At 42.8% G+C, this 17,801-nt stretch overlaps 2 protein-coding genes across 3 annotated transcripts; one reads left to right on the forward strand and one right to left on the reverse strand.

The window, feature by feature from the left end:
• Positions 1-259: 259 nt before the first annotated feature.
• On the forward strand, positions 260-2,267 carry pcbd1 (pterin-4 alpha-carbinolamine dehydratase/dimerization cofactor of hepatocyte nuclear factor 1 alpha). The gene is made up of 4 exons (XM_076169259.1): positions 260-366; positions 1,182-1,313; positions 1,394-1,474; positions 1,812-2,267. Exons 1-4 carry the CDS (start codon positions 289-291, stop codon positions 1,902-1,904), a joined length of 384 nt encoding a protein of 127 aa, XP_076025374.1. The 5' UTR covers positions 260-288; the 3' UTR covers positions 1,905-2,267.
• On the reverse strand, positions 1,973-11,862 carry sgpl1 (sphingosine-1-phosphate lyase 1). 2 transcript variants are annotated; one of them, XM_076169256.1, is made up of 14 exons: positions 11,720-11,862; positions 8,985-9,150; positions 8,455-8,522; positions 7,992-8,139; positions 7,689-7,768; positions 7,214-7,342; positions 7,030-7,118; positions 6,805-6,913; positions 6,624-6,722; positions 6,394-6,540; positions 5,995-6,233; positions 5,682-5,828; positions 5,471-5,591; positions 1,973-5,328 (listed from the first exon to the last, which is right to left on the reverse strand). In XM_076169256.1, the coding sequence occupies exons 1-14, from the start codon at positions 11,729-11,731 to the stop codon at positions 5,185-5,187; spliced, it is 1,698 nt and encodes a 565-aa protein (XP_076025371.1). In that variant the 5' UTR covers positions 11,732-11,862; the 3' UTR covers positions 1,973-5,184. The 2 variants fall into 2 exon arrangements, with proteins under 2 accessions (XP_076025371.1, XP_076025373.1); XM_076169258.1 differs by lacking the exon at positions 11,720-11,862 and adding an exon at positions 9,576-9,695.
• Between the last annotated feature and the right edge of the window lie 5,939 nt (positions 11,863-17,801).

Raw genomic sequence — 17,801 nt, forward strand, 5'->3', positions numbered from 1 at the left:
CATCAGGAACAATGGGCCATTATTCTTGGGCCTTTCAGTTCATGTTTAATATGTGCATGAATAATAAGAGGGCGGCCAAAAGCTGTTTGTCCGCATCTTTCATCTCAAAGCAAACACTGGGTATTGTACTGAGGTTGTCCTGTTACAAAGGCTAACTATACCCATGCCTTATGCATCACGCAACCATTTATAATTAAAACACACATTAACAAGTGGCTGTGTAACCTATCATCCGAGAGGATTTCTGCTCAGGCTTTTGCACGGACAGCTAAACAGGACCTAAAGCTCATGTCTTCGATGTGTGGATTCATTCCCGTTGCTCAGGCTGTCACAGCAGATTGCCTGTGTGTAAGAGGAGCAAACATGGTGAGTACACACAACCTAACACACACACGCACGCAGGGCGGCTTACTGCCTCACACACCTGTTGACTTTACTGACTATCGGAGACTAAAACTCCAGAGGCGCAACTAGTTGATAATATTTAATTGCAGATCTCTAATCTTTAAACAGCAAATGACAGTTTAGAGTGCTGGAGATGTTCAGATAGACGCATCAATCTTTCGTTTCTACGGGACATTACATTTTTCTTACGTGTGCATGACTTTTGATCCTTTCATAATAAGAGGAATAGAGGTTTTAACCAGTGGATATTGCTTGTGTGCTGCACATTCAGATCTGCTAAAGCTCCACTGATCGAGCAGATTAGAGCGTTGCTATGATACCTGTTGATGTCATTGCCCTTTTCCTGGCTTTGATTGTGACATGCGTGTTTGCTCACACCGCAGTTACTTTTGTAAGCATGTCCGATCATCTGGGGACAAAGCCAATGAATTCCCCTCAGGGTTGCGCAATAAAATGAGATGTTTAGTTTGGGGGGGAATGTTGTGTAATGATGAATGAACGCAGCTCGGATTTTGAGTGACAGTGGTGAAAGTTGGAAGAAAGTACATGTGATCCAGTGTCATGGGGCAAGATTAGGGATTGTGTGACCAAAAGGGGAGAAAAGCTACAAAGTCACCCCCCTCCCCTCCCATCCCCACCACCACAGAAAGCTACAAACTAGGAATGCGGCCTGTCATTGTTTCCAGATGAGATCCCGTGCAACCAATCACAGTTTGTGTTTTTGAAACTGCCCCTTTTTTTAAAAATGTGCTGAACTGTTCACTGTTTGCTGCCAGGCTGGAAAGATCCAGAGTCTGACGGAAGAGGAGAGGGCCCACCTGCTGCCTCTGCTCCGCAACGCCCAGTGGGTGGAAGTGGTGGGAAGGGACGCCATCTATAAAGAATTTCTTTTTAAAGACTTCAACCAGGTTTGCAGTAGCTCCCATCTCATTACACACAAAGTGAATGACCTTAAAGTACTTAACAGCGTGTTTACCTTTCATCTCAGGCTTTTGGGTTCATGTCCATAGTTGCTCTACAAGCAGAGAAGATGGACCATCATCCTGAGTGGTTCAATGTCTACAATAAGGTATACAAGGACAAATCATAGCTGCAGTTTTGTAACTATGGGTTGTGTGCATGCAGACATGACCGTTAACACAGCACACAAGTATGACAGGTTTTGCAGTTTTTGTGTCATCATAAATAAACACTTGGCCCCTGGTGTTTGTGAAGCAAGTTAGTCCCCAATCCAATATGAGTATTTCACAACTTATACTTACAAGTCAGTAGATGAACATGTTGGGCCAATCAGGAGCAAGTCTTGTGGTGCTGCATGCTGACTGTGGTTAAACCTAACCCCCCCCCCCCCCCCTAAAAAGGCCCCATAAATGTGACCCTGACTCCACTCCCCTATGTGTTCCCAGGTCCAGATCACTCTCAGCACCCATGACTGTGGCGGACTGTCGCAGCGTGACATCACTTTGGCCACGTTCATTGACCAAGCGTCGCTGATGTGAACAACATGGTGTCAAGCTGAAGCGCTCTGCATAGATTCATTCCAGTGGAAAGGATGAAACCCAAAGAATATAAACGAATCACTGAGTTTATTGTGAATAATGTTAGTGTTGACCCCCCCCTTCCCCCCTCCCTCTGGGGAATACATGTATTAGCCAAAAGGAAATGTTACAGTCATGTTTACATTTTAATTGCTACAAATTGGTCTCAAGCATTCCACTGCCATCATGGGGAACATTTATAATGATACACTTTAACTTGCATCTTTCAATCAGATCTTGACTCTTATGTGCCAAACATCTTTGAAAAAGTTGTTTTTATATTTGCTGTTATAGTTCTGTAATAAATGACCAGAAAAACATTTCTACACGACTCTGAACGCATTTTATTGAAAACCCCATCTGCTGGTGCCTTGTTACTAACAGTGTACCTGTGTTTTGTCTACAAGTGTATGTTAACTGTATTTGCTATGGACCAATAAAAATCCACTGTGACCTCAACACAGATGTAACAAATCTTTATGTGTTTTGACAGAACGCAAAGGTCGTACGATAGAATGTTTTGTCTTATTTGGTCGACCTGTATGCATGGATAAACATGTTGGACCTTAATGATGTTGCTGCTGCTACAACACAAACCCTGAGGGTGTTAAGAGACTCCAGTCTAAACCTCTGAAGGCACAGAGATGAATACCGCCTATTGCTACATGATAATCAGACCACAATAACATGAGCCAGGGTATATTCCCCAAAGAGCCAGCTTGTCCTGTTCTCTCAATCTCACTGGAGGCGCTGCTAAAAGAGGAATTTGCATTTCAATTTTATTCAAAAGAGATTCGTCTTTGCTATTCAAACATCACATTATCTTAGGATATTACTCCTCATGAAACGACAGGATGACTCATTCTTGTAGGGGCGTGGCCTCCCACACCCTGTCAGCCGGCACAGTGTTTAAACTGGATGGATGAATCACTGGTTGCCATCAGTTTGTTTTTGTTGTTTATTTAATCAGGCACTGACTAAGACATACTTCATATCTTCACCTGCAGACTAACAGAGAAAAGCAACCAACCTAACGGATATCTGCAGGACCGATGCCCCAGACATGGAATAACCTAAATACATTTATGGCTAATCTCTTTGAAAATGTTCAGTATGTAAAAACACAATGCAAGCACGAAAAAAACCTTAAAATTACTAATTTACGAACAAAAATAACACACAGTGGTCACTCAGACGGTAACAATCACACAAACAAGGCTGATAATTTGTCATGATTCTGGCCATGTTCTTTCTAATCAACATTAAAGAGGAACTCCATTGATTTTTCCGCATTTCATTCAGCCTTTATAAAGTTGATTCCGTTCTGTTAAATGGTGCTCTTCATGACAGTAAACTTTGTTGTGTAAAATTAGTGAAATCCCCTCTTAATGCTATCACATTCCCCTTTTTCCACTTCATAAAAGAAAAAGTTATTGCACAAACAAGGAAGTAATTACATGGAAAATACGGAATCCAACAAAGTTGACAGGAAAAGCACACAAATGAAAGGAGAGAACAAATGGTTACTTAAGGTAAGTGTATGCGTCGTTGACTTATCAACCAACTAGTAAATGTGTACACATCCTGGTGAATGAACATCCAAACCGCCCAGGACAACACGCAAGATAAACATATCAAATCTATCAGTCTGTGGATCAAAACACAATCACAGTGGAGCTCTTCCTTATCAACTTGTCCGAGAACACGAGGATACCGTTTATCATAAGCCTTAGGATGGTAAAGATTAAAAAGATTACAACTGGAAAAAACAACCGTCTAATGAAAATGTGTAAGAACGTTATTCACTGGATGGAGTGACATAACTGCATTGAATAAAAATTGAGGTAGATTGAATTATGAGACAAATATTAAAACGAGGGCGGCGCAGGTGTTAATTGCAGGAGGAGATTAAAAGGAAAACAGATGGGTGACAAATTAAAAGGAACTAGGTTGTACACGTTTCTGAAACTCCACTAGAGCGATGAAATGTCTAACACGTCAGTCCTGCAGTAAATCTCCCACTGGGGCTGTGAACTCATAACATATCACTCACCCAGTTGTAGGGAAGATGATGAACTCTCTCTCTCTCTCTTTCAAAGCTGCTCAGCATTTCTGTCTGGTCACCTTGATCCTGACTCGAGGTCACCTGGGCCTCCTCAGCACCTACAGGCTTCATTGCGTCATCATGCAGTGCCTCTGGAAGCATCTGCACTTCTTTCTCTCAGCATTTACTCTACTTTTCTCTTTTATCTGTCACCCGTCTGTGTGCATTTTGTGCTGCCTGATCATAAAGGGTAGGACGCACCAGTCAAACCTGTAAAAACATTATTTTAGAGTTCATATCAATTCCATTAGCATTATTCCCACTATTCCTCCAATTGTTAAAAGTCGATAAAACTCTTATAGAAACAAACAATTTAAGACAACATTGAATATTATTACCATTACTAGCTCCCATATTCAAATCATAATAACTAATCTAAAAATCAAAGCCCTGCAGGTAAACGACGACGACGACGACGAAGAGGACAGAAGCGACGAAGAGGACAAACGCCTACCAGCTACCATGACATCACTACTGTAGATTCAAGTGCTTTAACCTGATAAGTTCTTTCCAGTGCATTACAGTGTACGTGAAAGAGAAATGCTGTGTTCAGGCTTGTGCGTGTACAGCCGCACCGTGTCAGTACAGCGTGTTTCATGCTAGAGGGCAGCAGAGAGGCTCGAACTGCCTCTCAGTGGTCTGTGCTTTTTTTTGCTGACTCATCGCAAACAGGCAAGCAGTGAGGGCAGCATGTTGAAATGTTTCCATGATGAATGAGAAAAAACAAATAACACACACACACACACACACACAAATAAAATAAGAAAGGTTTTGCTAAATGATATAATAAGCACCTATGATTAGTGATTTTATATGATTATGACGGATGTGTGTTGGATTGAAATGACGTGTTTAGGAAATAAAACAAATCTATTCCTTCACTATATTAATATAACCAAGTAAAGATTAAAACTTCTCTTGTAGACAGTCGTTACTTTTGTCTGTGCGTTGCAGCTGCACTGTTAAGCGTGACGTCCCTGTGGGCTGACTTGAATCATGGCTTGTGCTTCAAAAGATCTTTGCAGATGTTTACCGTCTACGCGAGATAAGGCAACCATTGAGCGCTTTTTTTTAAGGGAGCACTGGGTGGAGGTGAGCGTGTTTCCCTGCAGGGGCCCAAGCTGCCCCGATCCGGTTTCAGTGGGCTTTCCCGTTGCCGTTCATGTGGCTGGTCTTGGATTTGGGTATCTCGGTGCTGTACAGGCAGTCCAGGAAGCCGCGGGAGATCTCGGTAACCATAGAGCGGTCGGGAATGGACTGAGCCATGCCGTAGATGGCGCCCTGAGAGAGCGTGGAGACATGAGTGAGCACACGTGCAATGACTCTGCTCATATAGCTCAATCATGCTGCTATATACAGTATATAGACACAGTTGTTAGATTTGTGGCAGGGCTGCAAACGTGTATAAATGAGGTTATCTCACCATTCCTGTGGTTTTTTCTTTAGGGTTCTTCATGATGATTGCAACCTGCTCTCTGACATCACTGATAAACTGATCGGCAACACCTTTCTGGGTGTGCAGGACTGTGCAACAAATGTGAATGCTGTGAAGAGAGAGAGCACAGTTGTTACACTTGTGGATATTCAGTCAAGCCACTGAATGAGTCACTTGCTATTTTTATCTCTGTAGTTACCTGGATGGGTACTGGAGTGTGTTCAGGTTCCAGCCCTTTGACGTCAGTGCATTGGACAGGCGGAAAATATCAAAAACATCTGAGCCTATTGCCACCACTGACACCTCTGGATCCCCAAACACAAAAACACCGTTTATCTTACAGATTCTGCCAAGAAGAAGGGATACAAATGTTGCAGGAGATAAGATAAACTGTGAAGAAATCAAAGTTTCAAAGTTCAAGTGCACTGGACAAAGATCAACAACAGCAAACTGAGTTACAAAAGAAGCCATGAGCGATGATATGAAGTCAACACCATTGCGGTGTCTCTTACTCTGTTTTGATTTTCCGAGCTACACTGATGATCTTCTTGGTGGCGTCTATGTATCCGTTCTCTCCTATGTGCATCATGGTGGCCCAGCAGGCGGCGATAATTCCCCCGGGCCTGGAGCCCGCCACAGAGGGCGAGGCGTAGATCCCCCCCTGCCAGTCTGGAGCCACGAAGTACTGGTAGTGCCGGTACTTTTTGTCACTGTACAGGATCACTGAGGAGCCTTTTGGGGCGTAGCCATACTGGAGAGGAAGATTTGAGAGGGAGAGAGAGAGAGAGATAGAGTTGCCATCCAATTTGTACGCAATCATGGGAATCTTGATATGAAAACCAAGAACTGGAGCACTGTGTGTGGGGAAACAAAAGGGAGCAGTTTGACGGGATCACACAGCCACTCCTTACCTTGTGGGTGTCTGCGGAGATGCTGGTGACACCCTTTACCCTGAAGTCGAACGGGGCCAGGCGGTAGCCAGCCTTGGCCATGAACACAATGAGAAAGCCTCCTAAACATGCATCCACATGAAGAGGGAGATTGTACCGCACAGCCAGCTGGAACACACCAGAGGGGGGGAAAGTGTGAGAGAGATACTTCTGCAAAGTTAACAAAGAAGTGATTCACAGGGTTTTCTGACCTTGGCCACTTCCTCAACGGGATCCATGACTCCATGAGGAAACTGAGGTGCTGAACATACAAGCATGGCGGTATTCCTTGAGATGGCTCTCTTCATTGCCTTAGGAATGGAGGAAACAACAGGTGAATAACAGTGCTGAAGAAGTCAACTGTGAAAGAGTCTTTGTGTTCCGCACTCTCACCTTCACGTCTACTTTCATAGTTTTCTTGTCGAGGGGAATGTGAACAAGCTTCATGCCAAAGTAGTGAGCCGCTTTGTCAAAGGCTGCATGGACGCTCACTGGTGCGAGACTGCAGAAATGAGAACCAAATAGGGTTGGCACTTGCTGCGACAGAAACAATTAGGAACGAGCCCAGACAAGGACCTTTATTTTGGCAATAACAGCTGCAAATTAACGGCAACTTACATTTCGGGGTGTTTGACTCCACGTTCGTACGCCATGTCTCTGTAGGCTTTGCAGGCCATCAGTATGCTCTCAGTTCCACCTGACGTAACCTGGACACAGCAGGAAAAACAACACACATTCCGTCCAGTTGTCACATTAATTTTGAGTGAATTTGAGTGCACACACATTCTGCACGGTAACTCACTGTGCCACAGGAGTTCGACCCGCCGTGGAAAAGCGTGCAAGCCATTCTGACAACCTCGGCCTCCATCTTTCTTACACCGGGGAAGATGTCTGGGTGAAGTGGGTTGCTCCAGGCAAAATCACCATATACCTATAAAACAAAAGGGTATAAATGAAATCATAAATAAAAGGTGCACAACATGGAAAACACAAAAACATTTCTCTCTTAACCCCAAGGTCCAACTGATAATCATGTTCGGCTTAGCTATGCTTGGAATGCCAAACTCTTGGAATGTTATACAAATGCAACCAGTGAACCGCCTCCATTGTTTTGCTCACATGTGACACTTATCCTATAGTGGTTGTGAATATGTAAACAGTAAAGGGCAGTAAGTCACTGCAGGCACTCTAGGGAAACAATACCTGGATTCACTTCAGTCTAAACTGTGTACATGCAGGTATAGAGCATCAAGACCTGTGGTGTAAATGTTTCATACCTTCACCAAGAGTTTGGTCAGCATTTCATCACCCCAATAAACTGCTCCCGAAACACATCCTTTCTCCCATTTCACTTCATCTGCAAGAGGAGAACACCGTCACCTCAACAGTCATCGCGTTCTCAAAAGGAGCCACACCGGAGGAAAAGGAAACGTGAGCATTCTTATTACTAACGAACTCTACGGTAGACACCCAAAACCTACTTCAAAGCGGCCGGAGAAAAGATTAGTCTTGCTTCCGAGACAGTCTGCTGTGAACATAATGAACCATGAGACAAAGCTGTGAGATCAAAAGGCACTTACTCAGAGTCTCATACTCTTGGATCTTGTCCAGCACTTGGCTCTGGGAGAGGCCTTGTGATGGCAGCTGTTGCGTGTAGCTCATGCCCTCCCTCAGCGTGCACAGGCTGGCTGACATGTCGTCCAAAGCCTTGTTCAGCTGGCCCTGAATCTGTCGAGGAGAGGATGACAGAGGCGTGTTTGGATGCAGAGTAAAGAAACACGTCCAGTGAAACGTCAAGATTTAATGCCGACCCTTGATAAAAGTCTGAAAATAAGTTTCCAGTTGGCGACAGAATGACCAGAAGTAACCCAATATTATCACTGGCGCATGATGTCAAGTGTGCCAAAGGTCTGTCTGCCTCCCCACCCCTGCCCCCCGCCAACCGCACTCAGACATCCACCAGTGACTCATGAGAGCGTCACAAGACAGAGTCAGAGCACATCTGCTGAGAAAAGAGGGAAGAGATTTATTGCTGATACTTACTGCCACGCCGATGAAAGGTATTTTTCTGACGAGTCGAAAAATCTTCTTCTTGATTCTGGATGTGAGACCTATGAGACAGAAAACACCAACCGACAACACGTCAGCCCGCTGTGGTGAAATATTGTGAAAACACTCGAACACAAAAACATTAAGCAGCTGACTGTGAGCAAATCTGCCATGGCGTGTCAAGACACAAAGTGGGCACATGCTCACAAAGCCTGAGTCGGCAAGACATGCGGTCACCTGCTTCACTTTGACTAATTTTCAGTTTAGAAAATGGGTTGAACTGGCCTGGCAGCTGAGGAACTCAATCCCTGTAATTGATTGATGAGAGATCTAGAAAGACTTTAGGTTTGAGTGTATTTCTCGCTCGAATTTCAACTCGGTGCCGGAGCAACGAGCATTTGAGCTGGAAAACACAAACCTTTAAAGCAGCTAGGAAGAGGCTTTTACACAAAATAACTCTGGCCCAATTTCGGAAGACTTCTTAGAGGCCTATAATGAACACACGTATTACTGGTGAAACTCACTCTCTTGCTGGAAAAGGATGCCTTTGACCCAGACCACTCCCAGGGTGGTGATGAAAGTAGCTCCGATGATCTGCCAAGGTTCGAAGTTCTCGCACATTGAGTTGGTCTGCCGCCGGCCCTCCTCCAGGTACAGGAGGATCATCTCCTTGTACACCTCCATGGCAGTCTAGGCACAGAGACACACACACGCACACAGGCAGATTAATGTCACCGTCACTACACTGATAGTAAACAAGGCACATGAAAACAAGAAAAGAAAGGTGAAAACTAGAAAAAGAAGAAAACAAGACTTTTAAATAGGAGCACTAAGGTTTGTCTTGTATTTTACAACAATGAACAACAACACTTCATAGCACAGAGGAACATTTTTGATTCACACAAACACACTCAAAGAAAAGATATCCTTTGTAACTCTCTGATGCAACAAAGGAAAGTAGCAGCTTCTTTCAAGTAACCGCCGCAGAAAAGGAATGTATTATCACAAATAGCTGTGAGCCTCAAAGAAACAGAACACACACACACGACTTTCCTGTATGCTGACACAATGCCCTGTAAATCTAACAGCAGTTATAAACAGTTTATATTACTTACACCCTTTGACAAGACTACAGAATTGAATTTCAAAAGTCTACTGCTGTCAGTGCTCTTCCAGGTGACTGCAGCAGACCAGCGAGCAGCTCCTCCTCATCCAGGTGAGAGTGGAAGAAAAGCTGGAAAAGCTGACTAAGCAAGTATTGCCAAACCCCTCCCAGCACCCCAAGCAGCAGCAACAACACGTGGGACCAGCCCAGCCGGGCGGACGTTTTGCAATCAATCTCAATCAGGCATGTGAGGAAGTTACACAGAGACAGAACTACGAAAACTTCATAACACCTGACCCATCACCAATAAATGCTGATATGTAATGTGTCAGAATATGAATGCAGTCAGCTGGACAAGTTAGTCTGGCTAAAAGTCAGTTATCACAGTAAATGACTGATACATGCTATTTCATAAGTGCAGTAAAAGTGAACATATCTGTTCTCTCCATTATCACCACTCCTTGAGGTTTTTACAACACAATCACAATCGCAGTGTGCTATCATGGACACTTGTCTCTCATCTACCTCAGCCACAATCAGGTGGAGAAAAGCTTAAGGTCCACAAAGAAATGTCTTCAATAACTACAATCAGAACAGCCTGACAGAAACGTCCCAGACTGTCATGCTGAGGCCCACACACCTTATGCAATACAAGCACCATGATCCCTACTGACTCAAATCACAAAGACCCTAATCAATCAAGCTGCGGTTCATTTTAAAATACAAACAACACATTTTAGGAGGACTCATTTCTGCCTTCAATGAAGCTGAAGTAATGGGTGAACTCCTAGCCTCGGCCCCCTGCCCAACCTGCAGCTGTCATACCTACTTGTTTAAATAAAAAGCTCTCACACAGGTTAGACAGGATCAGCAAAGTAGAGCAGTATGTAGTAACAACGCAATATAAGACAACGTCATTGGTCATGTGCTGACTTGATAGACACTGACAGAGTAATTAGATATCGTTGCCATATGTCTGGGATTTATCTGTCATAAAGCAAAGATTAAATGTTATCTGAATTCACTCCAAAAAGCGATTCTGGGACACTGATGCAACTGGTGTGACCCTTTGGCACACTTAGCTCTCTGTTATCTAAAATATTTTCACTCCATAGTTTGCTTATAGGTCTGCTGGGACATTTACTAAACATACAGCGTTATCTTTTAATCATTCAACGCCACCTCAGGAAATCTTAGACATAGTCCATACAAAGACACTTGTGCCATTTTAGTTTGAACCCATTGTTGTGCAGTGGACGCCCATTCCTTTACTTCAACCCCCCCACCCCCCATGTAAGCATTGGCTATTCTGTAAGGAGACCTTTTGTTGTCTCAGAGGGGAGGTCATGTTCTCATGGAAATATACTGGGTGTGAGGTAGTTGCTCCTGGGATACATCAAGGGAAACTGTAAACACAACATCAGCATGGGTGGGTGAAGTATAGCAGCGGTGATGACATCGCTTGGTTGTGTTCAGGGTCTTTTAGATAGTTGGGCTTTATGACCAAATACAGATTACATTGTTTGAGATCTATTCATACTGACTGATCCTCCTTGGGTGAACACCTGGGAGATTATAGACTGGGGGCAGGTTGGAGCATGCATACCACCTTCTAGCTTTGTAGTTTTATATCTATATATAGAAAAAGTGACCTCTGCCCCTTTAAGAACACCTCACAAATTTCAAAAACAAATCTCCCCTGAGAGTTTTAAACCAAGTGCTTTGTATAAACATCCTGTATATTTATCTAGAAGAGGAAATCTAATTATAAACACTTAATGCAACGAAGGAATGACGAATTAAACGCACTGTAGTCCCCCATACATCGAACCATATGAAACTGGAGAACAGGTGTCGCCCTCTTACATTGTCTACTTTGAAGTCACTGAAAAATGATGAGACTCGTGTCATGTTGTGTGTCCTGCGTCACTATTCCTGTACAAACTGCTACAAAACACACCCAAACCCAAACCTCATAACAATACCACCCGGTAAACTCGCTATTTGTGTGTTTAGATCATATATGGAAGCAAAAAACAAGACTTGAGTTGACTTGTTTACGCATTAACAAGCTCCAGCAGGCGTCCGGTGTCATCGCCCGTGTATATTTCTTTAAACGATGAAATAAACAAGTCAAGACGAAGCGTCACCTACCCAGTAATCCATGTTGTCGGGGCAAACCTTCACTTAAAGTCTTCTTTCTCGTCGTTGACTCGGGAAAGTCACCTCCAGACGAGCCTGCTTGGCGTCCACGGCTCTCATTTACATGCTACTATCAAACGCAGCAGTAAGCTAGCTCTGATTCAGGAAGTAACGGTCCAGTTTGCGCGTCGACTGCGCTCAGAATGCGCATGAACAAATCTCAAAGGTATAGGATAGGTTAAACGTGATACGTACGAATGTCGCTATTTGTTTTGTAGATTGTTATTAAAACCTGCGACGCAGCAACATGAGTTTTCACACAAGCAAAGGGGTGGTCACGTGAATAATTGTTTTCAACCCATCACTAAGTTTTGTATCCACAAATCTAAGTATATTTCGCAATACTTAAGCCCTCCAATAACCACAAAGCCTCCATAATGTCGCCATGCACAGATTTAATCCACAATTTGTTTATTATCTTGTATTTAAATTGTGTATTTTGTTTGTAAGCGATTTTATGTTTTGTTTGTAATGATTTATTTTCCACCCAATCTTCGTTTCGACGGACACTCAGTTCCCTGTCTAGTTTTGCGTTGTCTTAAACGTTCTGTTGTGGTAGTGGATCAACAAAGTTACACAAGCACTGATGCTGCAACCGAGGCAACCCCGCTCTGAATTTCGTATGCATATCGGTGGTGAAGTTCTGAAGTTTAATATTGTCAATAAATCAATATTTGCTGTTCAATGACGTCTATCAGCGCATGCTTTGCCCTATTTGTTGTCAGTGCAAAGCTGCCACAGTAGTAATACCATTAAGATGAGAATGATGTTGGAAAACACAGCTCGTCTTCACAACTTGAGTTGTAGTTTTAATATTTCCGATATTTCATGTTGTGTTGTTTTGAGCGAGGACGTGAAAAGTTGTTGCCTCTCTAACAGGGTAAACAGCGCCCCGGAGCGGTGAAACACTGGACCTGCAATTACATATCCATCCAGCAATATGATTTATCTCGAAGGATATTGGTGCCTTAATCAGTCTCATTTCTGTTTGGGGTAGACTTAGATCGTGTCAGTACAATGAATTAATTTGTATATGTCACTACAAACGTATTGATTATCAATGCAGGTAATCGAATCACAAGATTAAAATGTCCTGCAAGCCACCATGCCAAAACTGAGGATGTAGTTAAAAATGTGATTTCCAGAGAAAGACCGGTCAGAATATCTTCTATTGAGCTCAGACATTAAAACACGAGATGAAGCTAGATGGTCCAGTCTTCACAAAAACTTATTTAGTTAGTTATTGTTGGTTTAGGTCCACTGTTGCTAAATAGGACTGAATATAATAAATATATTTGTCACGTTTATATCATAGCACAGATCCTACAAACACATGCGCAAAATCCCCACAATTAAACACTCAATGTGTTGAATCTACAAGTCTTTTTCAAAACATAAACGATATTTACAACTTTATCTTTCAGAGTAAGCTGCTGGATCTGATAATTGATCGTTAATTCCACTTATTCTGGTTAACTAGAGTTACAAGGACAATGCAGATAGCATCAATATACTATTTAAAGTGATGACAAGTAAAGAATCCATGTCAGTTAGAATAAAATACAAAAATGATTAGTTTTGTTTATGGTGCTGCTACTCAATGTTAATAGAGAATCATTAAATATTAAATATTGTAACATTTAATGGGCCATATGTGTTCTGGGAGTAATACAACAGGTTAGGCTGCAGTAATCTTGTATGTAGATTCTGACCCACACAGTAAACAACCATTCAAATGTTAATCTATGACAAATGGAAATGCTTTATATGGCAATTATAAACCGTATAGCCTATATAGACAAATAAACATCTAAATCGTAAATGAACTTGGACTTGGTCTTACATTTCCTTTGAGGGCTTCAGTCATTTGTAGAATAAACGACGTTTGTTCTTCTAATCCACACTGAGAGCCACTAATGAATACGTAGTTCGACGTCGTAAACAAGCTGTCAGAAGAAAAAAAAACACATTCTGCATTAGCTTACTTGGTGAAAGGGGGAGACTTGCACACGCTGCCCTATTTGTGCTTCAGATTTCCAATCTTTACAAAAAGACAAACTGTCCCCAAAGGACAGCTATTCCCCCTGTAATTGGTGTACACTGTCTTCAAAAGCTTAGGTGAGAGCTACAATGCGTTTTCTGTGAAAGGGAACTCCAAAGCACATTAAAAGTGAATTACTTCTTGTGTAAAGTGTGTTCGGGGTCATTCTGGTCACGACGCGCGCACCTCTCCAAAAGCGCACACGTCTCCAAAGGCGCACTCCATACTTTCTAAAAGCCAGTCACATTGTTGAAGGGCTCACAAGAGGTGTACATATGGCATCCGGGTTGCAATTAAATGTTTTTAAGATGTTTTTCCTTTCTTGAAGAAATTTCCTTTTCCTTTTCTCTCTCCCAGCAGCTCTTTGCCAGACTGAACAAGAGGAGGGGGAGCACATTGAATGGCTTCGCTGCTAGTTTGGGATGACAACAATCTGGTCAGCGAGTTGTTGGACTTTGATTGCCCCCCTCAAAACGTCCTTCAAACAAAAAAGCTGAGGAGGAAAATAAAGCCCCACCTGGTACTTCTGTTTGCTAAAATAATAATAAATAGATTTCGTTTAATAAATAAGCAAAAGAGACCGTAAAGTGAAGTAGTAGAGGAAGTATTAATCAGGAGCATCGGGCAGGTATCACCTGCTCTCAGGCTTGCTCAGTTTATTGTTAAATATTGTTAAATCACTTTTCGTACCAAGTCTGCTCCGATATCTGCTATTTCCACAGCAACTGGGCTCCTGTGTTTGCCAACTCTTTGCATAACAAACAGGACACTACAGCACACTGATAAAAATCAAGGAGAGAGACTGACAACTCCAATCCCACACCTGTCCACGATACGCGAATATGGATTTGGCATCAGTGATTATTTGTAAAGTGGTAATATTCAGTTTACTTTAGACTTTTCCTGCCTTTTATAACAGCAAGGCACCCTCTCCTATCTCACTTGTGTATTTGTCCAGTTTATTGAAAGCATATGGTTATCAGATTGCTCACAAAACACATATTTAGACAGAAAGTTAAGGAGTGCTTTTCCTGATCTTTTGTGGGCAATAGTAAATCATGTTTGAGCTCTGCCACACTCCCCATCTCCCTCTAACAATGGACCAACTGTGTCTACATCTTATTCACCTATATTTCATAAAACTTGAATGCTTTAAAGTATAATTAAAGTGTACAAATGTAATGCGCCACTGAGTTTTGGCGAAAGTGGGCATGTTTTTGGAGATGTCATAGCGCACAGAGATGTGATCACATTACAGCTCAAATTGAGGTTTAATTGTTATGACGTACAACAAGACCCTCTGTGCTATCAGTCCACACAGCAGGTTTAGTTCTTTTCTCTCCTCGGTGTTAGGGGGACACATGCGTAATGGTCTCTATCCAACTGCGTGCAATGCGCTCTCACGCAATAAGTACATCTTTAAGTTGTATAACATTACCATTATGCTGATTTGGGTTTCCAAGCTGACGGGCAGCTGTTGTATCAATGAGATACTCGTGGTAAAACTAAAATATGAAGAACCAGTCTAAGATGATGAAAGAAGATTGCCAAAGCTTCACCGTCCTATCAGGTCTGCTCTTTTGCGCACAATCACCAAGCAGCAATGCCAAATGTCATAAAGTTGAATTAATCCAATAAATCGCTTTATGATTTGTCAAAATGGAATCTGCAGGGTTTTCAGTACTCCAGTTTGTTTATAGGCCAGTTTGCTCTTTGTGATCACTGCTCACTTTTGGGGACATTGGGAGTGCGCAAAGTGAGACATTACAATGACAATCATAAGGGAAAACTTAGCGTTATATTGAAAAAATATTCTGGCGACAGTTATTTGTGAAATTCGCATTAAAATGTTCAATTGCACTCTAAAATATCAGAAACAGCTCATTTTAAAACCTCGTCTCATCCCTTTATTATTAAACAAAGTACTGCACTGGTCCACATCAAGAGCTGGATACTTACTAAGAGCAAACACTGACCTATAGCACCTGTTACAATTTGGATTAGTTTTAGAATTATCTTTTTAAAAAAACAATTTCTCAGTTTGTGTACACGCAATAAGACACAAATGAGAGGATTGTTCTCAACATTCCAGTTAATTTCCGGTTGTGGTTGCGTTTCAACTGGCAAAAATAGAAATATAGTCCAGTGTTAAAGGAGAGATGGAGATAGGAGCCTTTGTCAACATAGCTGTTTCATGGAAGCATTGAAAATGAGCATCGACTCACACAAAAACAATATGGCAAAATGAGCAAAATGGGAAAATACTGCAACATTGACCATGTGTTATTATAGTAGCAGGTAGAAAAAGTTACACAGCATCCAGTAGGGATGGATAGATTACTAACAAGACAAAGAACAAAAGGACAGAGAGAGGGAGAGAGAGAGAGAGAGAGAGAGAGAGAGGAGACGCTCTGCCTGGACGCTGATTGGCCACTTGACAGGCGCTGTTGATTCAGGCGTCCTCCGAGCAAAAAGATAAGATAAAAAGCCATATAAAGTGACAGAGATGCGCATCCATCCCTCACTGTTACCTGCAGCCATACCTGCCTGTTTGCTACCACCGCAGAGACCAGAGACCACCAGAGACCAGCACAGACCTGCAGAGACCAGCAGAGACCCTCATCCCAGCTTCACCTGTCACAGGCTCATACAAGTGAAGTCAGGTAAATTATCTCTTTCTTTTATATATTTTTTACCCTTGACAGTTGTATTTATTTTCTGTAGTTACTTCTTGTTGTTTATATATGGTAACTTATTTAAGGAAGTGGAAATATAAACCATGTCAACTTTTTCTAAATGCTTTATAACAAATAAAGCTTGTAAAGTAATTGAACGTGCTATTTTACATAGTGAGAATATATATATGTATGTATGTATGTGTCTCTTTACTGTCCCCATGTTGACATGAGTCGTTGTAACCGTGCAGCATGTCTCCCACACTGAGCTGCGCCCATCAGGACCTGCGCGTATCCAGAGACGCAGTGACGCACAGGTTCGCCTCAGCTGTCCGCAGTTTCGTCAAAGACACCGCTGACTCTTCACGCGAGTCCGAAGAACACCGGAAAACACCTATTGTCAGCGGAGAGAAAACGGCATCCGTCAAAAATCCCAAACAAAAATCCAAACGTGGCCAGTCCGGGCAGAGAGGTCGGCGCAGGGTGAAAGCCAACGACAGAGAGAGACACCGGATGCACAACCTGAACTCCGCGCTGGACGCGCTGAGGAGCATCCTGCCGGCGCTGCCGGACGACGCCAAGCTCACCAAGATCGAAACACTGCGCTTTGCACACAACTACATCTGGGCACTGACCGAGACTTTACGCATGGGTGACCAACACGGTCCTATCCGGAGCTACATGCCTGGATCGGCCCCGGGCAGCCCGGAGTGGGACTCCGCATCACCGGCAGAGTCCTGTTGTGCGACGTCAGCTGACTTTGACCCAAACATCTCTTTCACATGTGCTACTGAGACGAACTGGAAAATAGTAGCAACGGAGCAAAACAACATATTCCCCGTTGCTTTTTATTTCTAAGCCAGAACTGTGATAATATTGACTTTTTGTATTGTTGCCTTCAACTTAAAGACGATATAATTGGTAAAATTGTGAATATATTCCCTAGCCAGCGTCACATCAGCAGAAACCCGGTGCTGCACTGCCCCCTATGGGTGGAAAACCTCACTGCATGTCGCGCTTGTGCCACGCGCTACACGGTGATGTCACAGCAGGTGTTTCCCATCTGCAATTAACGCTGCAACACCTGCTTGGATGTCACTGCTCGGGTCGTTGTGGGCCACAAACGCAACACAACTTCCAACTCAGTACATTATGCTCCTCTGTGCGTCTGTATTTATTATTTAAAGTGCTTCCATTTAGTTTAACAGCCCTGGGGACATCCACACAATGAATTTTTAAAAAAGGGAATCAATCATAATTACTTTTACATTTGAGATGAATGCTTTTTAAAGGATCTAGGAAGACGTAAGACAATTGG

Source organism: Genypterus blacodes, unplaced genomic scaffold (genome assembly GCF_046128005.1).
Source record: "Genypterus blacodes isolate CSIRO-AG114 ecotype Tasmania unplaced genomic scaffold, CSIRO-AGI_Gbla_v1 ptg000195l_1, whole genome shotgun sequence".
Taxonomy (NCBI): Eukaryota; Metazoa; Chordata; class Actinopteri; order Ophidiiformes; family Ophidiidae; genus Genypterus; species Genypterus blacodes.